General features: G+C 34.7%; 1 protein-coding gene across 3 annotated transcripts; it reads left to right on the forward strand.

Moving 5' to 3' along the window:
• Window positions 1-143: 143 nt before the first annotated feature.
• Window positions 144-22,417, forward strand: LOC130612627 (uncharacterized). Of its 3 annotated transcripts, XM_057433968.1 has the most exons (28): window positions 144-401; window positions 741-829; window positions 8,970-9,181; window positions 9,293-9,665; window positions 10,282-10,425; window positions 10,593-10,856; window positions 10,940-11,089; window positions 11,175-14,741; window positions 14,825-14,985; window positions 15,311-15,360; window positions 15,448-15,592; window positions 16,102-16,367; window positions 16,447-16,528; window positions 16,922-17,033; window positions 17,305-17,416; window positions 17,710-17,770; window positions 18,035-18,091; window positions 18,198-18,251; window positions 18,335-18,427; window positions 18,546-18,641; window positions 18,957-19,629; window positions 20,013-20,092; window positions 20,581-20,661; window positions 20,803-20,874; window positions 20,946-21,390; window positions 21,655-21,744; window positions 21,947-21,981; window positions 22,253-22,417. In XM_057433968.1, exons 2-28 carry the CDS (start codon window positions 760-762, stop codon window positions 22,337-22,339), a joined length of 7,632 nt encoding a protein of 2,543 aa, XP_057289951.1. In that variant the 5' UTR covers window positions 144-401; window positions 741-759; the 3' UTR covers window positions 22,340-22,417. The 3 variants fall into 3 exon arrangements, with proteins under 3 accessions (XP_057289951.1, XP_057289953.1, XP_057289952.1); XM_057433970.1 differs by lacking the exon at window positions 10,282-10,425 and having other exon boundaries at window positions 146-401; XM_057433969.1 differs by lacking the exons at window positions 144-401; window positions 741-829 and adding an exon at window positions 3,035-3,229.
• The last annotated feature ends 461 nt before the right edge of the window (window positions 22,418-22,878 follow it).

Here is a 22,878-nt window from a genome sequence, read left to right on the forward strand (position 1 = left end):
ATGTGCGCAGATTCGAATGTTTTAAAGCTGTAAAAATTCGAATGTTTACAAATATACCGAATGTTAAAATCAACATATCGAAAATAAATGGGGGAAATGGTGTCAAAGAACGCTCACTACAGAAATGTTTTTTTTTTAATATTTGCATAAAGCGATAAACTATGGGAGAAAAGTTAAAGGACGTCAAATGTTTTAAAGTTTAATTTACGTAAAATATGACTTAAAAGTTAATTACGTCAAATGATGTTTTAAAAAGTATAAATACGCGTCAACCAAAGAAAAAATTTCAGTCTCTTATAGCCTCATAGAGGTTGAAGACATAAAGACAAAGATATGAAAAATAAAAAAAAAGAATATATATTACGCAGATTTCTTTAAAAGAATGGAGAAAGAAAAATAAAGTGAGTTTAGGTGTAAACGTTATATGTGCCGTTTAGCTAAGTGACAGCTGCTTCAAGAAAAGCGCACTATGTTGGCCGTTAGATATTGAAGGGAGTTTTCTGGTAATTGTCAAGCTAGCCATGTAAAAAATGAACATTTATCTATCAACAACATTCAGTGCTTTTTTGAGGACGGCGCTTCTAAACATATATTGTAATTATCACATCACCGCATCAACTCTTAGCGCAGAAATTTAAAACGAATTATGTTTTTGAAAGATTTTCTTGCTGCCCTAGATCTCTATCCGGTTTTTCTTTGATATTAAATGTTAACTCTAACCTGTTATTTTTACTTCTTAGAATTAAGCTGTATGGTAAAATGAAAAAAATCATTTTGTGGTTTATCAAAGATACAACATTACCGATAAGCTGTGATGACGACAAACAAGGTATGGATTCAAAAGTTTACATTATTATTTCTTCAACTTTTATCTTTTTTTAGTTAATTACAGTGCACAAAATTGCATTCTTGTCCCTGAAAACCTCGACGTTTATTCCAAAGAACTCTGGGGGAGAGAATGCTTAAATTGGGGACAGACTGTTCGATTTTTCCGTAAGAATTTCTAAAGGAATTTTTATTAACATAATTTTTAACAAATAAAAAAAATTATCCTGCTTTATAATACACAATTTGAATTGCTTTTAGAAGACTTAATCTGTCAAATTTGCACAAATTCCACCTCCAAACGATTTTACTTGATATTTTTGCTGCAAAGCTGTAAATAATTTTTCAGGTCTCCTACCCTACAATTTCCATTGAAAAAAAGAGTGTTGACCCTGAAGTAGTCGATTTCTTTTCTTTTCACTGAGTTATTGAGCTTCACTTGATGATTATCACTATAAAATGTAAGCAACAGAATGCAACAACAACAGAAGACTGACGTTTCACAAATAATTATAGACTCTCTATAACTCGAACGATTTCCGATTCTCCACGGTTGTTCGAGTTATAGAGAGTCCACTGTACTTTATTTTTTTAACACCTTTGTAACATTGCATGCGATGTAACGTCTTTACTGATTTTTTATGCCCCTGCTGTAGACAACAGAAGGCCTGTCAAGCTTGAAGTCGATCGGCATTAACTTTTCTAAACTTTTCGATTAAACTTCTCCAAAGCAAAACCTTTCCAATATGCATTATTTTTTTTCTGTTAATGTCTATTTTATAAAGTTCCTCTGTACATCAAAAGTATGGTTGTTTGTGTGGAAAGCAGGATGATGGCTGTGTGCTCCCTATGGGGAAATATTGCGCCTCTGCAGCGAGAATGCATTTTAAGTAAACAGGAACTCTGCCTTGAAAAAAGTTTTTCCTAGTGAAAGAGCCTCCTTGGCAATACTTCCATTTGCTTTTAAAGGTGCGAGTTGCCAATTTACACAGTGAAAATGTGTTCTATATGTTGTTATGTTCCGTAGCTGCCATAATATTTTTTTTCTCTTGCACCTTTTACATCAAGTACCACGCAAATTATTATATAAAACCCATCTTCCTAGATAAAAAAACAAAATTTATGGTTTTGTCTGGGATAATACTAAACGGTGTAATAACTCCCAGTCAACCCGAAGCACCACTATAATCCCCAATCAGCCACCAATGAAACCCAATCACTCCAAAAGACATTGCAACAAAAAAAACAAATCACCCAAAATGGCTCGACACGACAGCGATTTCAATTTACTTTAAAATTTTGTTGGAAAATCTTTGCGATTTTGCGAATTTTTGTAACGTGTAAAACTTATTCGGGTTTCGCGAATGACAGAAATAAATTGAATTAGCGAAATTAAGTTACAAATGTTTCACACAATCTTCTTTATTTTCCGTTGTAAGAGGACTATGGCGGATCATTATCATAACTTATCCAGTCTCCTTTTTGTCCTGACGCATTATTTTCTATATCCTGTTTTTGCCACATGCGTCCCACCTACCATCCCCTCCCGTCCCGTCTGTTCCTTTAATCTCTATGTACACAGCTTTCTCTTTTGTTCTCATATGTGGCTGCGCCTATACGCATATTCAGAAAGCTCCGGGAACAAGATTGTATTTTATCATTTTTTTTTATTATTTTTTTAACACCGACAACATTATCTTATTTATTAAGTTCAACGAACTTTATTTAACCTTCATGATTATATCATGATGAGAATAAAATAAGACTGAACTTTACTGATTCCCTTTTTCCAACTTAAATTGCTTAGTTAATGTTTGATGTATCCTGGAAACCACCAAATCATATTATTAAGTCTGCCTATGGGGGACGGTTTGTTCCCCGGGCGCTCCGAATTTTCGCAATTCGAATCGACGTGGCCACTGGCCCTTTATATATAAAACCAGGGGGTATAAAATTAAAATAATTAAATTAGAATAACTTGCATTAGCTAAGATTCTTCTAATTATAATTTCACATTAAGAATGAAACACTATGCTTACTATTGCATTACTTAAATTGTAATTTTCAATTTTTTTAATAACAAATACAAGCATAAAAAATAGGACTGCACCCCCGCTAATAATTTCACTTTTGTAAACATCGCTTTCTTAAAAATGGTAGACCAAAGCTGTGCTTTAAGACACTGATGAAAGGAAGAAAATAGCATTCGTTATTTAGCTAGCTAGTTATATGTATATTTTTTCTGGATTCATATGCAGAAGCCACTTGACTTGGTGCTTTTAAAAAGTTTTGTATTTAATAACTGTTTTCGAATTTTAGTCACATAAATGAAAATAAAACTAATAAACAAACAAAAATATCTGTGATATGTATCACTCTGGATTTCCTAACAATGTTGGCAGAGGTAAGATATTGCTAAATTTAAAAAGATTATTAAGACGTTTAAAGTATTTTCAGCTGGTTAGTTTGTAACTACCCATTGCAGAAAATACCGACATCCACAACTTCACACTTAGCTACTTCCTTCTTGTTAGGATCAACAAGCAAACTATAGCTAGCTAGCTAGCTAGCTTAGCTAGGTATTCCACAAACTTTTATTGAATAGATCCCACAAGCAAATAATGTGAAGTGCCATGATATTGGGAAATAATGATGCTTTCTTTGCTTGCAAGCTTGTTTAACAGTCAGGGATAACCGCAAATTAGGCTATAATAGTCTAATTAGTCTACGATAGCCTATTTAGGCGATTTATCTCTCCTAATTAGGCTATCAACATGGTTTTTGCTGCCTATTGCTGTTCTGTTGCATAATCGCAATGATTTTATTAGCTAAAAACATTCTATAGAACCCCCTTTTGATGGTCCAAATATATTTTTCTTTATTATTTGCGCTGTCAGAAGATATAGCATTTAGTTTGTTTTGATTAAGAACGCATGCGCTGTGTTACGGCTTCCTTGTTTTACGGCCACGGTTGCTTCTGAAAAAAAGGCTAAATTTCCCGTGCGCATATTTTCAACATGGTGGCGCATAGCCTAAATAGACTATTTCTCGTCTAATTAGCCGATCCAAAGACTTTTAACGTATAATTTTTAGTCCCGTGAAGCAAGCTATAAAAAATTTTGCTCGAACAAAGATGATGTAATGAGCAACAAAGCTCTGAAAGAAGATGGTGCGACCAAACGTGGTTTTCGAGATAATCATAAAAGAAGATAGCAAATTGCCTAAATAGGAGATACTCGCCTAATTAGTCTATGAAAAATCTCCTAACTAAGCTACTAGCCTAATTTGGCGTGATAGCCTAATTTGCGGTTATCCCTGACTGTTTAATGTTCAGCGCCAGAGACACTTATTTACAGAAATAAAGTTTTGTTGACATAAATAGATGATCTATTTTCAGGGTTCCCACAGCTCCTCGAATCTCCTGCTTTTAATTTTCATCCTCGAATCTCCTTGAAAAACTTGAAAATCAATGATTTCCTCCTCGAAATCTCCTCGAATTTTTTTTCAAAGTGCGCAAAATATTTTTATGATAAGAGAAAGAGGCTAAAGTTGACGAGTATAAGTTCAAATTGATCAGCCATAAAATAAGCATTCCTTGTTATTTTCCATTTCTTTCATTTTTGATAAAAGATATTTCTAATTCCCATCATCATAGGTTTAATATTATGTAGATATTGTAGATATTGTGTTTGCCTTTTTTAAATCACTAACTTCCCTGGGGTTTAAATATTGAGCACTGGTATAAGAACTATGGATGAGCGTTTTTTGTTTATTTGTATAAGGTTTATATTATACTGTATATGAAGATACTGTTGTGTTATAAAAGACAGAATTTAAAAAACTCCTCGATACTCCTCGCTTATTTTCGAAATTGTCCTCGAATTTTACTGAATTTCTCCTCGAATCTCCTCGATTCCCCTTGATTGTAATAATAATAATAATAATAATAATAATAATAATAATAATAATAATAATAATAATAATAATAATAATAATAATAATAATAATAATAATAATAATAATAATAATAATAAATATTTAAAAGTGGCTAGCCCAGAAAATCACAAAAACTTATTGTTAGTGGATTGTTTCCACTGGGGGCCACTAGAACAAAAAAGAAACAAAAAATGATAAACCTTAGACTTCCTCAGTTCAATCAAACATAGTAACATTTATAATCTGTGAAAATTGAAAAGAAAAAGAATAAAAAACAAAAATTAAAAAGTTAAAAAGTGATCTCCATTAGAATTTGCCAAATACATTAGAGATGGAAGTCTTAAACGAAAGCAGACTTCCATCACAGGTCACTTGGTCTGGAAGATTATTCCACACTTTTTCAGCTCTAAATGGGAAGGCTTTTTTGCCAAATTCCGTGTTGACCAAGGGAAGTGTGAACCTGTTTTTTGAAGCTCCTCTTGTTTGATGATTATGACAGTTTTTTGTCAAAAGGAATTTTGAGCGCATATAATCAGGAGCAATGTAATTCATGACTTTGAACTAATATGGCATCGTTTTTGATGAGTAAATTATTCATTGAATATTCCCTCTCTTTCCCAAGAAAGGTACAGACACATTTTAATCGTTTTTCTAGCTTTTCCAATCTACCTTGGGTGGCACAAGCCCATGCCGAGGAGCAGTAGTTGAAATATGGCATGACAAGTGCATTAATTAAAAGGTTTTTTGTGTGAGGTGTTAAACAGGATGCAATTAATTAGTATTTTTCTATTTATGTCATTAATGTGCTTTTCCCATTGCATTTTTTGATCAAATGTTACCCCAAGATATTTAACTTTTTTGCTTCTCTTCAAAGGAATACCCATATAGTTGATAGTTTTGTTCTCCACTTTTTTTAACTCGCTGTGGTTGTCAAAAAGGATTGTGTCAGTTTTGTCCGTATTAATTGTCATTTTGTTATTATTCAGCCAGAGGTCGACTTGCGAAAGTTTTAACTTGACCTGGGAGACAAGGGTATCCAAGTTTTTATGAGACAAAATAATTATTGTATCATCTGCATATAGATGGTGGTAGTTTGAATTGATGACAGATTTTAAGTCATCAATATACAAAAGAAAGAGCAGGGCCCCAACACAGATCCCTGTGGCACCCCAAAAGCGTCTTCATGAAGCAGATCTGATCCTGTGTCGTTTACGAGAGTCAGCTGTATTCGGCCTGTTAAGTAGGACTCGAACCAGTCAAAGTCAACATCTCTGATGCCACAGTTTTTTCAACAAAATTTTATGATCAACAGTGTCAAAAGCTTTTTTATTTTGGTTTCACAGATGGAGAATACATCAAGTTTTGTTTGATGTAGCAGAAGTTTAACATAGTCTAGTTTGGATGACAGACCATTAATGTTGAGATGGCCCATTTTTAACCTCTTCCTATTTCTGATTGCCTCAAAATCAAAGTTTTCATCAATAGTAATATTGATGTTGTCCGGAATTTCGTCACCAAATGACTCCTCATTAGCAAAGGGCAAATTACGAGAAAGACAGGGACTACAAACGAAAAACATTTTATCTTCAGGAGTCTTCATAAATTGTTGATATTTTTATCAGAAATATGCTCACACTTTTTATGAGCCAATAATCCACACTCGTCACAAGAAAGTGCTTTGTGTGTTTTTGCCACAGGTTTTAAGCATGAAGAACAGGGATACTTAACAGGACCTGGGTTTCGTTGTTGTTGAGTGAGCTACTTTTGAACGAAGGTTTTGTATTGCTCAAAGATACAACGAACACAAAAATCAGTTTTAGCGTAAATGTGGGGTTTCCTATCTGAGTAAAGTTATATTTAAGTCGTAGGGAGATTATTCTACGGTTATGTGCTCTTCCAAAACTATGTTTGAAGGATCTGAGGAAGCCCATTTCCTTACAATGTTACACAGAAGCAGCAGGAAACAGCAGGAACCCACAACTCAGCAAAGCTACCATATTAGATGATAGATGGATAAAATAAACTGACTGGGATAAAAACAATTTATTAACAAAAACAATAATTTAAAAACTAACAAAACAACAAATTAAAGAAATGAAAAGATATTAAATGAATTAAAGAAGGCAGTATAATATTTAAAAATCAAAAAGGACTTAGCTGTCAAAGCAGGAGCTCTTCAAGCTTTAGTCTTCTTCTTTTTTTCTTCGACTTAGCGCACCAAGACCGGAGCATTTTAGATACGTCCGACGAGACGAGAGCTAAGCACGTTGTCGACGAGAGCTAAGCACGTTGTCGATTGTGACTTTCAAACTGTTGTGATAATCCTGATATTATTTATTATCATGGCTAGCCTCACAAATATCGAGGGATATACCCTGGCTATTATTCCCAGGAGAGGCCAATGACTTAGAGTGAAAGTCCTAGAGTATTTCATTATCATTTTGAGCTACGCAGACCCAATTATGGTCCTCGCTCTACCAGGTAACTCCCTGCAACATCCAACTGCTCACACAGTATGTGCCATCTCTGCAATTTTTCTCACATGCCTTGGGTTAACCCGAGGATATGGTAACACTTACTCACCCATATTAAATTGCCGCCAAGGGGAATCTAACCCCAGTCTTACGCACAAAGTGCAAGGGTTATAACCACTAAGCTACTGCACCATATAAAATTCAGACTTTAGGTAAACAAAGTCTAGTTAAAAATGTTTTACTGTCAAGGGCTGATCCAAGACAATTTGGACATCAGCATACCGATTTTGGGGACATGATGCTTGAGAATTACATTATTTCTTATTTTCTAGATATTTTATATCTCATATTATATTTATATATATCTTCAATCACAGAGAAGATATATTTTCATGAAGAAACTATATTCTATACTAAAAAAGAAAACGATATGCTAAACCCATGTACTTTTGTTGCCCTAAAAGTTTTTTATCTGCGGTGCTATCGACGCCCAAAATAAATTCCTGGATCAGCCCCTGACTGTGACTTATGCCATCTTTTTCCTGATATATGTTCTAAATCTAAATTACATAAAAACTATATATTTTTTAATTTCAAGATCAAAAGATGCCTCAACTTGAAAATAAAGTTTAGAATAGCTGGTCTACTGCTTACAATCTTCATTATTTTGCCTTTTGATTTGTGTGGAAGAGTTGGGGTATATAAACGACACATGCAACAATGAAACTCGATGAAAATATATCGAACATTAATAACACATAATTAATAACCCTTACCACCTCGTTTCTAGGTTATTTGGCCCTTAAGTTTTAAGAGCAGTTCTATAGCTTTACTTGTCATATATGCAATTTCAGAGTTAAGGTATATACCATCTTTAATTTTCTTTTGTGGCAGGACAAGTTAGACGTTCTCGGTAGTGAGAGGCATATAAAAAGTCCTAAAAAGAAGAGACTATTATAATAGATTTATCACCTATCTTCTCATGTCTTTGTTTACATTTGGACACCATTATTAAATCCTGGGCCCCTGGGCCTTGTATTGTGATATAACTCCTGGATTTCCAAATCGACTCCAAATTTTTGGAAGCTATATTTATGTGATTTGTAACACAGACCTAGTCAGAAATAAATCAATCTTCTAAGTTCCAGATGGAGTATGTTGACTGCACACCCAAGTTATGTTAAGACATGCTAATATGCATAATAGGTTGTAATACAGCGTTCTCAGTAGCTGTTAAACGGTTATTACCCAATTGAAATTTATCCCAAATTTCGCAGTTTATGAGCGAAGCTAATTATATTACTACAAAATATGGGATGTATAGCCCATTGTATACAAGTTGTTAAGGAATAAGATTTAAATATTACCTAAGACCGCTTTGATGAAATTCCTATTTGGAATTTAGCGACCCTTATCTTACATTTTTGGATTACACCCGGCTCCCATCAAGGAAAATTTTTCAATGTGAAATTCCTTAAATGATATGCGTCCCCAAGATGAGGATCCGCTTAATGACAGAACTTTAAACAAAGGCTTGTTCAACTCATTTGGAGATGCTAAATTTCAAATTTATTCTATACCCACAAAACCTATCTACCAGCAGACAGTGTATATTTTCAAGAGACCTGATAAAGGATCCTTTTTTATTTCAAAAATGTAATGTTCTAAACTCTTTCAGTTTGTTTGTAGTTGTTTTAAGGTGAGTGAGGCCTAAACTCTGATACATTATTTTAGAACCCCCACCTGCTTCATCAGCAAACCTATTCAATTCTGGATTTGGTCAAAATTCACCTGTCAATATGATGAATCAATATCCTTTTGACTCATTTGTTAATGATGCAACATCTCAGGCACAATCTGGTCCAATTTCCTTGCCACCGCAAGTTACTGCACCCCCACCAATGATAAACCGATCAGGTCCACCTTCATTAGAAAACTCTAGCACTGTAAGTACCATTCTATTTATCTTTATTTTGAGCAGTCAAATAGCAAATGTTGAATTGGTATACATTTCTATTTCATGGAACTGTATAAAGTTACAAACTTTAATTTCACAGGCAAATCCATTTCGATCAACAAGTAGAAGAGGGCGCAATCCAAAGGTGTACCAGACGGCTGGCACATTGTTTGGAGCTGCATCTCCAATGCAACAGACCTCTAATTCATATTTTGGTGCTCCAACGCAAGATAATACTGGCTTTATTTCTGCATCATTTGAACCATCAACATTAGCGCCTTCACTACAGCCACCTGTCTCCGCTCCTCCTCAACCACCCATCTCACATCATATGCAGCCACCTAACTCACATTATATGCAATCACCCATCACGGCTCCTGTGCAACCAGAAAACTCACATCATATGAAACCACCCATCTCAGCTCCTGTACAGTCACCTGCTCCAGAAGTTTTATCAATCTCGCAGCCTCAAGGTAGATTTCTATTATTTATTAATTAAAATTGTATTTAATTCTGAGAAAGGTTTTAGAAAAAAAAGATAACATGATATGTAGGTTATTAGTTTCTTTATTGTTAAACAATCAATTGAAACGAAATTGTTAGAAGTTTAGCCAGTAAAAATCCAGGGATATTAGCATAGTTTATAGATTGGCATTTAATATTTGCTTTTACTTTTGCATACTACATTTATAATTTACCTGAACAATGAAATCCAGATTGTTTTCCAACTTGTCAAAGTAAAGTGTAAGTATAGTCATGTGGCAAATCACCCAGCAGTTTAACACAAAAATGTTTTCATATATTAATTTATCTTACACAAGTCTAAGACTAATTTTTTTTTGTGGTAATAACTTTGTTATCTTGAGTTGGATACTAGTAGTTTCTTTAATATTGTTCCTACCTATTATATTTAAACAGTTAACTCTCTTTTATTAAAACATAAAGTTAAAAACAATGATATAGGGCAGTGGTCAGAATAAAATAATAGTTGTTGCTACAATAAAATGTGGTGCACCTTAAAGATTAGTTTATACAAAGTGTTCCTTTGATGCTTCATATTTTGCTTCATATTTTTCATAAACTTGTTAGATTATGTTAGTGAAGTTGACAGAAAGCAAAGTGTTGAGGTTGACATGATTGATCTGGCTACATTGAGTGCATTAAACAGTAAGGATCCAGATGATGACCCTGAGAATTGCAGAAGAAATTTAAAGTTTAATCCTGTTGGGAAGAGTAAGTAGTGAGTTTTGCTATAGAAATATGTATAGAAGATAATGTGCACCAGTTCTAAGTTTAGTTCAGTTATTAATTTGTTAGTTATTTTATTTTAAAATAGTCAGCTCTTTAAAAATATTGATATTATGTTTAATTTTATAAAAGGGAAATTTAATTTTTTATAGAATTTTCACAATACCAGCCAACTGAAATCAGCCAAGAGAAGATACAAAAAGCTGTAGAGGAGAATGCATTAAAGGTTGCCAACCGTGAAAAGAGTTTAGAAAGAGTCAAGGCCAAACGTGACCAGATTTTGGAACAACAGAAACAAAGTTGGGAAAAGATTGCTAAAGAAAGAGAACAGCAGGAACTTTTGAAATGTTTTGAAAATGATAACAGTCCACTAAACGTAGTGCAGAAGCCAAAGAGCAAGGAAGAGCGAAAGTTAAGTAAGAATTTACTCATGTCATTCCATGTCTAAAATGCTCTGTAGTAAATCAAAGGACAGACTTTATGTTGTGTTTTATTTTAGTTCGCGAACGAGCCAAGAAGGCAAGAATGAAGAAAACAGAAAGGCCAGGAGATCTTTCAAGTTTAATTGATGAAATTTCATCTCAAACACCATCATTGTGTTCTGATCTATCTGAACAACCAGATGGAGTGACAGTGACATTGTTACCAAGTGAGAAATCATCTTTATATAAATATATGAAGATGAAAATAATTATTTATTTCGCTAAACTATTTCACTTTAATTTTTTTAAAAGGTTCAATACCACAACAACAACAACAAGTCATTCCTCAAACTAATGATGTTATTTCACAATCTACTCAAGCCATGGAAGACACATCAAGTGGTAGTTCATTTGGAATGATAACTCAAAAGTCATCTGAAAGTGAATGTAGGTTAAGTCCATATCAAGTAATTGAGGGTATAAACTATCCATTACAATCACCTGAAGGATCTAGCACCTCATCACCACTGGAAATCATCCAAAATGTTTCAGTAGCTTCATCAACCTATGAAAAGGTCGGCATGCCATCCTCGACTTCTTCAGCATCAATGGATGTAAGCAGTTTTGAAATCACTGAGAGTGCCCAATATGTTCCAACACAAGATCCAAATAATGTTCACCTAGCAGCATCAGATGAAAATGTCAGTTATAATGACGAACCTTCCTCAACACCATCACATGATATGTACAATGTGGAATCGGTTCAATACAGCAATACGCATTATCAGGAGAATGTTTCTCCAACTCATGATGTTGATTACAATCCTGCAAATAATGACTATGTGTTGTCAGACAGTACGTTGCATTCAAATGAAAATGTCATTGCTGACTATGTACCATCTAGTCACGATATTAGCCACAATCATAAAACACAAGATCTTCTTCCAAATACTAACACTGAAAAGATTTTTAATCAGTTTTTGCAGCCAGATAGCTCCGAAGCTATTACTGCGAGTTATAATGCATCGAATCACAATGTCGATTACAATCAAGAAACACAACATTTCCAACAGCCAGATTCCAATGCCCCAGCAACTCAATATTTACAACCAGACAACACAGCCTATGAAAGTGAATATGCTTCGTCAGGTTGCAAAGTGGAATACAACCAAGACGTTGACTTTACAAGAGAGCAAAACAGTCAACAAAACACAGGACGTTTTATAAATAAAGGTAACACTGTACATAATCATGCTTTCCAATATGCCAGTGGAACTCCATCAACAACAAGTGTTGATTCTCCACATGCAAATGACAATGCTGCTAATAATTATCTTCAGCAAGAAGCATGGACACAACAAAATAATACAACTTATTATGATAATCCACCTGTTCCATTATCACCTGAATCTCAAGCAACTGTGAATAATACAAGATTGTTACAGGAGAAGGCTGCTATGCTTTTTGATCAAGCTCGACAAGCTGGTTCCAGTGGTGACAATTTCAAACAAATCACACCAGATCCTTTTAATTTGCAATTAGGAATGGAAAGCAATACAGCTGCTGATGCAAGTGTTTATCCCTCTTCACAGCAAGAAAATCGAATCTCACCAGATACCCCATTTCTTCCACCTCAGTCAAACACGAATTCCATTTCCAAAGATCAAAATTTTGAAACTCTGGATGGTTCATTGCATGTGGCTTCAAAACTTTCAAATTCTAATCAGCCACAAGTAGCAAATTTTTTCAACCAACATACTCGTTCTCAGGATTCATTTGCAGATAATAACTTCCAGCCGGGAGAAAACCAGCAAAGTCACCAAACTGTTAAACCTACTTTGAAAGAACCACATGATAACTCTGTTCATTCAAGAGATTTCAAGCACGTGTCACCTGACCCAGGAGTCAACCAAAGCATAGCTTCTGAAATTTCTCAACCAACATTGACAAGTGATCTGACTTCGACAACCAATTCAACTACACAACAGCTTCATAACAAGGAACAATATACTCATACACATTTGACAAATGTGACACAAACACATATCGATCATCACATGCCAGATAATACTTTTACTGATCAAACAACAGAGGGGCAAATGCATGAAATAAATCCAACACCTGTACATTTTCAAACAGACCATGTTCATTTAAAAGAAGCTGTGCCACCAATAACCCATCCTGTGAATGTTAGTAATAATCAACATATTAACCCGCTTACTAATCCACTGACACACCAGCCTCACCAACATATTTTTAATAACGAAGTACTTGATTCTCAAACTGCTTCAATCCAACAACAAGCTCAGAAATTAATTTCACAAGAGCATATAGTAACACAAGCGGTTTCTAGAAATCAAGTTCAACCCAACATGATACAACAAAATTCTGATGATAATTCAAATCAAACAACAGGTGTTCAACCACCTGTATACTATGATCTGCAAAATGATAACCATCCTGCTGCTAAACTACCACAACCTACATACCAGACACCAGTGTATTCACAAGAAACCACAACTATTTCACCAACCAGTAAAGGAGCTGCAACAACTGTTCTGTCAACCAATCAAGGAGCTGCAACAACTGTTCTGTCAACCAATCAAGGAGCTGCAACAACTGTTCTGTCAACCAATCAAGGAGCTGCAACCAATCAAGGCACTGCACTTAATTTTCCACCAACAAGTCAGGCTGCTCCAAATTTTCCACCAACAAGTCAAGGAGCTGCTACGAATTTCCCACCTATTAATCAAGTAGTTCCAACAAATTTTCCACCAACCAATGAAGCAGTTTCAACAAAATTTCCACCAACCAATCAAGCAGTTCCAACACATTTTACACAAACCAATGAAGGAGTTCCAATTACTGTTCCAGCAACTAGTCACGGAGCTGCTCCAAATTTTTTACTTACTAATCAAGGAGTTGCAACTGCTGTTCCACCAACTAGTCACGGAGCTGCTCCAAATTTTCCACCTACTAATCAAGAAGTTGCAACACCAGTTCAACCAACTAGTCACGAAGCTGCTCCAAATTTTCCACTTGCTTATGAAGGAGTTGCAACTGCTGTTCCACCAACTAGTCACGAAGCTGCTCCAAATTTTCCACCTACTAATCAAGAAGTTGCAACACCAGTTCAACCAACTAGTCACGAAGCTGCTCCAAATTTTCCACTTGCTAATCAAGGAGTTGCAACTGCTGTTCCACCAACTAGTCACGGAGCTGCTCCAAATTTTCCATCAACATATCAGGCTGCTTCAAATTTTCCACCAACAACTCAAGGAGCTGCTTCGAATTTCCCACCTGCTAATCAAGCAATCCCAACGAATTTTCCACCTACCAATCAAGGAGCTTCAACAGTTCTTCCAACCAATGAAGGAGTTGCAACAGCTGTTCCAGCATCCAATCATGAAGAAGTGGATAAAAACAATTCCTATAATCCTTCTGGCTACCAAATGCCTCCTCAACCAAATTATTATGCTGAGCAAGGTCATCATATGCCACCTTATGGTCAGCAACCTTTCCCTGGTGCAATGCCATACAATAATCAACAATACCCTGCTCAACAGCCTTATGATCCACAGTATGCACAAATGGATATGCAAAGTCAAATGTATTGGCAATATCAACAACAAATGTGGTATGCTGGTTACTATAATCAACCATACATGTCACCTTACATGCATGATTATTCACAGTATGGTGATTGGTCAGGTTATTCTAATTATGACCACTATTCAGTACATTCCAGTGCAGCAAGCTCAGCATATGGTGATAGCAGGCCTGGGTCTGTAATTGAAAGAAGAAGTTCTGGTGCAGAAGAGCAAACATTCAGCGAATTGGAGGATTTGACAAGTGAGATGTCATTCGCAAACAGAGCAGGTAGTATTTTGATTGATTTTAAAATAGATTAGTTAAAGGGCACACAAAAAATGCCATACAATAAAACTTTTTTTTATTTTCAGAAACTCCAGAGGAGAAAATAATTGAGCGTTCCACACCATTGTCTTTCACAAGACCACATGTTAAAGCCAGATTCTCAACCACGGGTGGTTTGTTAAATATTGTGGCGGCAAAACAACCACTGGACGGAGAGATTGCGTCTGTCGACAACATAATGCTTGAGGTTTTTTGTTTTGCAATCATTTTTTAAAAAATAGATGACCTAAATTAGCATATCCTTACTGACCACAATTAAAAAAAGCAGTGGTGCTTTAATTTTTAAGCAAGGAAGAAAGCAAATATATGCTTTTTCACTCTTAAAATAGTTTGTTTTTTCTATTATTTAATGATTCTCTTCGGTATTTTCTTTTGTTTTTCATAATAAATTTCATGTTGACGGTTTTTACATTGCTATCCTTTAAAAAAATAAAAAGCACATATTTACAGTAAAAACAAAAAAAAAAATATATATAATTCAATATTAATCTTTAAAAATATCTTATTTCCAGAATGCTGTGGATATTAGTATGCTGAAAAGGTTTCCTGGTCCACTTGTTCGGTAAAACTATATTTTTTTCCACATATATTGTCAATTTCTTATCATTGTTTATATTTCATCTTTAAAATACAATTTTGATAATTCTAGTGGAGAAAGTAACAAGAAATCGGTCAAAAATTTCATCACTGAAACAATAAATGTATATTTACCAAAACTTTACTCAGATCCAAAGGAATTGTTTGCACATGTTGCCTTATGGGAATTTGTAAACTTATTAATCAAACAAAATGGCGTAAGTTCTTTAAATATGTCTGATGTTTTTTTGTACATTGTTTTATTACTCTGCTGCTATATGCAACGGGTGATTTGAAAAATGTCGCAAATTAAGTGTCTTAAAATTATATTGTACGGGCTTTTCAAATTCTGTTCTTTTGCATTGGTGCGCGTCTTGTGTCAAACTTTTATTGTATTAGGATGTATATTAGATATAAAAGTAGTAGTTACAAATGTTTAATATAAATACATATTGATTACTTTAAACCCTAGACAATCTAGGACTGACTGCTTATACAATTTGAGTTAACAATACAGTGATATAAAATACAAAGTCCTCAGTGAACTTGCAATGTTGATCTTCACTTTATACTGTAAGCTTTGTATTCTGCAGTACAAACACACATACAGTTATAGTGTCTTGTTCAAGAAGATCAAATTAGGAATGATTTTGTCGCCATCTTGTAAAGTCATTCTTCTTATTGCATTCCAACAGTTAGTAAGAGTCCAGTGTTGTTTCAACTTTAGACATTTGATGGATCAGATGTGGCGGAACTACTAATAAGTTTGCTACCCTCAGTTGACATGCAAGGGAAGGAATCCAAGCAACTTTCCATGTTGGCACATCCTCCTCAGAATTTAGAACAAGAAAACGTGGAGGATTTTTATATGTATTTATCAACCGGTCGAGCAAAAGATGGTCTGGAAATTGCAATCCATTCTGGTATGTGGGGACATGCATTTATGCTTGCAGCAGCCCTAGGTGAAAAGGTTTTGCATCATGTTCAAGACAGGTATTAATTTGTGTGAATTATCTCATGTAAACCCAGCCTTGTTTAGCATTGTTTAACATTTTTTAAATTATTCACATAGATTTATGCGGAGCATGAATAAAACTGATCCCATGAAAACATTCTATGGTCATATGCAGAGCAAAAACACGGGTTACATCAAGGTGACTTTTCTTTTGTTTATTTGCTTGCCCAGGGTGCCCACTCTGTCAGAAATTGCAAGGAAATTAAAAAATATTGTTAAGACATTATGAAAAAGTCAGAATTATCAGCAATTTCTTTTATATAAAAGATAATATCATTATTTTTAGGGTTAAATGGCTGACCAGAACTATTTACATTTTTGGCAACGGTTAAATTTTGGGCTGTTCTTAAAAGATATAATTGTATATACATTTTCGCTTTTAGGGTACTCGGAGGTTCCAATAAGTGAAATATTTTACGAAAATATCCTAAGAAATCGGGAAAATAAGGATTTGATAATAAGTTGACACCCTGGTGCCATTAAAGATACATGAATAAAGCACGTTTTTTAACATTAATACTTTTTTACTTAGAAACGTGCCAACCCTGAAACATGGGTTCAAAATCTCTGCATGATAATTTCACATCCAACTGGCTGTCCAGAGATGGACAAGGAGAAAATCATTGCATTCGGTGACTCATTAAGTAAGTAAACGACTGTTGTTTTTTTTGCAGTGGAAAGACAGTCAAAGAAAATTCCTTTGCCGTTGTTTTTTATGCGTGAAAAATGTGTTAGTTAGGCTGGAAGAGGTTAAAGGTATAAAAAAAACCTGTGGCAGGTGTTCAAATTGCATTTCATTCTCAGTTCAACAAGGAAAATTTGAGACTCTTGCTTTTTGGTTCAGTGATCCTACTAAGCTTACTTCTTTTAAGGATTCGGAAATCTGGATTACTTATATTTTTATTTGTATCTTAGGAGATTATGGTTTAGTGGCAGCAGCACATTTGTGTTACTTAATCGCTAAAGTACAGTTCGGCAACCACACGTGTAAAGATGAACGCATTGTACTTATTGGTTTAGAACATAAGTATGTCGTTAAAATTTATTTAAAGCATTTTCTTAGCAAAAATATTGTAAACGTTTTTGAACAAGTCTTGACAAGTTAGAAATCATAGACTGTGTGATACTGTATATAGTTTCCAAAACTTGATTAAAACGAATGTCAATTCTTTTCTCTGACAGCAGATTCTTTAGGCTTTGTTTGCTTTGGGTGAATTGCTTTATATTAAAGCATCGCCAGTTTTAAATAGTCAAATAGCTTATCTCAGTCTTCCCTAAATTGTTTATTAGGCATGAGAATATTACATTTTCTTTTCACAGGCCTTATACAGATAAATCAGCTAGTGTTTGGGCTCAAGATCTTAACATACAGTTGACTGAGGTAAGATAGTGTAGCAATCTACCATTATTATGAAATAGGTTGAGGAAGGCGAAGCTGCTGTTGATACGTGTTTGTATAATAATTAAAACTGCTAGCTTTATGCATGATGTTATCTGCTAAAGTTTTACTTGCTCTCTCACATTGGCTCTGAACTCTCTTACTTCGCTTAACGAAAATTAGTGTAAACTATTTTCTGGTCAGTTAATAAGTTTCAAAAAGTATTTTTGATTTTCTTTTCATAACGCATAAATTTTTTCTTCTTAGATTTATCAATATGCTTGTACCTTGCACGAGAAATCCTTCGCTGTACCTAGTTTCCAGGTAAAAGTAATTCTGTTTTATATAAGCATTATGTCTGACATAATAAAAGGACTTGAAACACTAGTTATAAAACCTAATGTTGATAGTACCTTTTGTCACATTTTAGACTTATAAGTGTGAATACGCGTTGAAGTTACTTGAATATGGGTATCCTTCCCAGGTATGAAGATCTTTTTGCAGTATGAATTGTCTCAATTTTCTCCATTTATATTTATTTTAATATATGAGTTGATTCCTTTTTAGGCCTTAGCTTATCTTGAATCAATCAGTCAAATAATAAATAGTGATCAAACGTTTTCTGCATATGAACCAGCGTTTGTTCGAAAGATTATTAAGGTGAGTGTGTGCATCAGTGTTGCAACTATTGCTTCATGTATTTTTCTTACTTTTGTACATTATTAAGATGTCGGGTGTATCTGATGATAAATAAAATGGTCTGTTTTTTCGGTTTCAGTTTTCAGACAGAATCCTTCTTCAAGAGGCTGAACGATTTGAGGATAAAGAAACGCCATCTTGGTTGAATGGATTGCAAGAGTACTGTGAGAAATATGTGAGTGATAACTTGGTTTATTACAATGTCTTTTTTGTTTTACTATTGTTGCAGGTTTGCTACAGCTTGAGCATCTCAACATTCGTGACATGCTTTTGGCCTTTCTATGCGTCTGTCGCGGCGACATTAGTTATCTTTTATAGTTGTTCAATGGATGAACGTTTTTGGCTGATGCTTTTGTCTTTATTTTTAGAATTATGTTGAATTGTTCCGTACCCTGTAGGGGAATAAATTGAAAGTAGACGTGCTTAACATATACGCTGTAACCAAGTTAAGACCAACTAATCAAAAAGTTAAACATGTTTGTTAATTTAGGTTTCTCCAGGTCCACATGATCACACCAACGTAAAAAACACACCCTCCTTCGCTGACTACAGCGAAGAAAATAGTACTAAATCACCTGATTATTCCACAGAACAGTCATCATCAAACGAGATATCATCGTCACGAGATGGTTACGAGTTTACACAACAACCACCTGCGCAGGACGAGAACAACTTTTATCCCGATCACGTGGATAGTGGGAAAGTTGAGTACTTTCAACCAAATACTCACAGTGAAGGCCATGTTGTTTCGGATAGTGACGGACAATATGACCGCCCGTCACAGGAAAACATTTCAACATATGATGATAATACTCATACTTATAATAATGAACAATACGAACAGAATACAGAAGGTAAATTCCCTTCTACTCAGCAGGATTATTACGGTAACGAACATTCTTCTCAACCTGAATATTCTGCAGAACAAGGTTACTCCAACGAACAGCAAGATTACGGTGCTGAACAACCGACTTATTCAAATGGACAAATGAATTATTATTCTCCAAATCAAGATTATTCAGCTCAGTCAGATTATCCAAATCAGACGGATTATTCTTCGGGTGCACAAGACTATGAACAAACAGGCTATCCTAGACAACCCGATTATTCTTCAGGCCAACCAGATTATTCTTGGGATCAAACAGCGGCTAAAGATCCACAAGGTTAACTAATAAAAAACATTGAAACTTTCCTCTTTTCATATGCTATACTCTTAGTTCCGTTGTTGTATAGAACATACATTGCTCTGAATAATAACATTCGCATTGCTTTTTTTGCATTAGGTTGACCTGCAATTTAGAAAACTAGGAAAAGTCAGAGAATTTCATAATTAATCCTGAACATAAATTAGTGGAGGAAATTCAGAGAATTTTGCTGTGATTACCTACAACCGTGGACATAATTAGTGTCAAATTTTTTTTACTGATCTTTTTTTTCCCTTTTCCACCCTGACCTGGCTAAAAACAGCATTACACATTGCAAGTCCGCAAGTTTGACCAGGAAATTTTGTTTAAATTAACTAATTTTCTCGTGAATCTTTTTTTAGATAATTACCAACCCTCTACACAAAATGATACACATGGCCAGGAGGACGAAGAAGAAGATCTTTTCGGTGGTTTCACTAAGGTAGACGTGATAGTCATCCCTTTACACTATCATACCAAACATATAATGGAAAGAAGGCTAAAAGATAGACCAATAAATAATTATACTTTAAGTGCAAAAAAATTATAAACATTTACGAATTTGTGAAATTTTCGCATTTTGCGAACATGAGATTTAGCGGATCCATGCTATACTGAAATTACGGAACATTAACTTTGCGAAAAACCAAAAAATAACCTTCAAATTTTCAAGGACTGAACCTCAAAATGTATTTTTGTATTTTTAGAGCATAAAAATTGAAACTGTAAGCATGCCTTTTAAATTTGAGCGGTATAAATTTAGGCGAATTTGGCCAGAATTCGCGACATTTGCGAATTTTTTTGCAGTTAAAGTATAATTTGTTTTCATACAAGACAAAAAGAGCCTACGGAGTAGTAACGATCATGTGCAAAACATGTCCAAGATTGTAGGGGTTCAAGGTTATGTAATTGCACTTTTTTAATTTTTAGAAAAAGGCGGCAGATATTAAGGAAACCAAACCGAAAGCAAAGGGACCGGCACCGAAACCGGCTGAAGCAAAAAACTCGAAAGTAAGAAATAATCTTTGAAATACTAAAGTATTGTTATTATCGTTGCATGCGCATGCGTGCGTGCGTATTTGTTCAAATTATATACAGTTTATCGATGTTTGCGTACTAACATATAAATGGTTGTTCTCCGTCTCTACTTAGGGTTTGTTTGGAGGGATATTTTCAAAGTTTTTCAGCAAAGAAGTTCATCTACCAGACGACAAGGACAAATCGGTATACTTTTTGTTCGTTATTTTTCTGTATTTTTTGATTTCCTTCCTCTTACAAACGGATGATATTTTTAGTTGGTGTATGATAAAGAGTTAAAACGTTGGGTCGATAAAAATGCGGACGAGGAGGACACGAAGGCGGCACCTTTGCCTCCCCCGCCCACTGGAAATATTGGTTTGCCAACTGGACCTCCTGGAAGTGCTTCGAAACCTGTCTCTGGTCCAGTAGGTATGCAGCGACCTCCGATGCCAAATACTGCTTCACCATTAATACCAGATATGGACCCACGTCATCCAGAACCAGCCCCGGCAGCACCCATGCAAAACGTCATACCAACAATGCCAGCAAACCCTCTTCCAACATCATCTGCAGAAACTCAACAACAAACTCCGTCGCGTCAACGTCGCAACGTTCGCCGTCAACCGGATAATAAGACTGACGAAGGTGAAGAGGAGAAGAAGCCAGCTGGACCACCGAGTAAATTTTCAATGAGAGCGCAAGGTGGTAGCGGTCGGAGAGGTACGGCAGCATGTAGTTCATTAGTTCATTTACCCTGCATTCTTTCAATATATATATGCAGCAAGAATTCCCTACCTCCTTATTTGCCTCCTTATTTTTTTTTTTTTTTTTTTTTTAATTCCTTGTACTTCGATTTTCCTGTGGAAATCGAACTATTAAGTTCCTTGTTGTGTATTTGAGAAAATTTACTTTATATGTGCAATCTAAAATCATTCGCAAAAAATTTTACTTTACGATGCTTTTTTTAAAAAAAAATTGTTTTAGGTGCAAATCGTTATATTAATGTGATGGGTTCTGCTACCAAAAGAACTCCTATGGCACCAGTGCTTGATCCGATGGCTAATTTAGCGCCTTGTAAGTAGAATGTTCCTAAATCCCCCCAAAATGTGAACTTTTTCATCAAGTTTGATATGTTCCTTTATGTAACCAAAAAATGTATAAATCCATTGTACGAAACAAAGTATTTTGTGTTTTCACATCGTCAGACACTCGTGAAGATAATAATAAAATAATTAAATAGTTAAAATATGTTTTAAATTTAAATTCTTAATTTCAGCTTCTGCATCGAAAGGAAATACAAACGGAAGTACTGTAAGTTATTATTATATACAAATTTTTGTTTACCGTAGTTTTAAACAACGCAGACCTTCTTTTATAAGCAAGTGTATTTTGAGCCCAGCATCTTTTCTATGAGTACGCTTATTATTCGTTGATCTTGATCAAAATATGCTTTATTATATGCTGAAATTTTAAGGAATCTCAGAAGCCTAGATATTCTGTATGCTTATAAAAATAAATCACCTTATGGCTATTGTTTTTCGAGAACAAAAGAATTTATAACAGCGTCGTGTTTGTTGTTTAGATGCCGATGTTTTTTAATCCGACACAAATGACGACGCCTACATCGACACCATCGGCAGGCCGTGGTCACACAATATCCCGGCGATAAATCGGGAAAATATTTTATAGCGGGTTATTTTCTGTAAATTTATGGAATAAAAAATGAATTTTATTTATATTATTAAAATTGTTGCGTTTTTGTTTATACTTTGGGGAAAATATTCGCGGTTTAATGACATTCTCGCAAAATTTTTGCCTGGCAAAATATTTAAACTGACAAATCGCGGAGTTTGTTCTTTAATGAAAATCATAATTTCAAAGTTTTGTTTTATCACTATTTTTTATGAATTACGAATCATGAACACTATTTATTTTTTTTAAAAAAAAAATACACACACTTTGTCTTATTCGCGAAAAGATGTTTGACGAAACGAAGTTTATGCGTGTATTTTGGCCATTACCTCGCAAATGTATTTGACTTTGAAGTACTCGAAACTGTCCATGACGAAGGATAAAGCTGTTTGGGTTCACTATATGTGGTGTTCAAAGCGCGTACCGGAATTGTGTTGACAACAATTGACAAACTCCTTCCAGTTTTAGAGTTTCTTTTGTGGAGACGCTGTTAATGAAAATAGAGAAATGTAGAAG

The sequence above is a fragment of the Hydractinia symbiolongicarpus genome, chromosome 10, assembly GCF_029227915.1.
Source record: "Hydractinia symbiolongicarpus strain clone_291-10 chromosome 10, HSymV2.1, whole genome shotgun sequence".
NCBI classification, from domain to species: domain Eukaryota; kingdom Metazoa; phylum Cnidaria; class Hydrozoa; order Anthoathecata; family Hydractiniidae; genus Hydractinia; species Hydractinia symbiolongicarpus.

What these genes read in the sequence shown, in the direction of transcription:
- LOC130612627 (XM_057433968.1), top strand. Translation starts at nt 760, where the DNA reads ATGAAAAAAATCATTTTGTGGTTTATCAAAGATACAACATTACCGATA. An exon ending in TCGACAACATAATGCTTGAG is followed by an intron (nt 14,986 to 15,310) that starts GTTTTTTGTTTT and finishes TCTTATTTCCAG; the next exon opens with AATGCTGTGGATATTAGTAT. An exon ending in AAGAGTACTGTGAGAAATAT is followed by an intron (nt 18,642 to 18,956) that starts GTGAGTGATAAC and finishes TTGTTAATTTAG; the next exon opens with GTTTCTCCAGGTCCACATGA.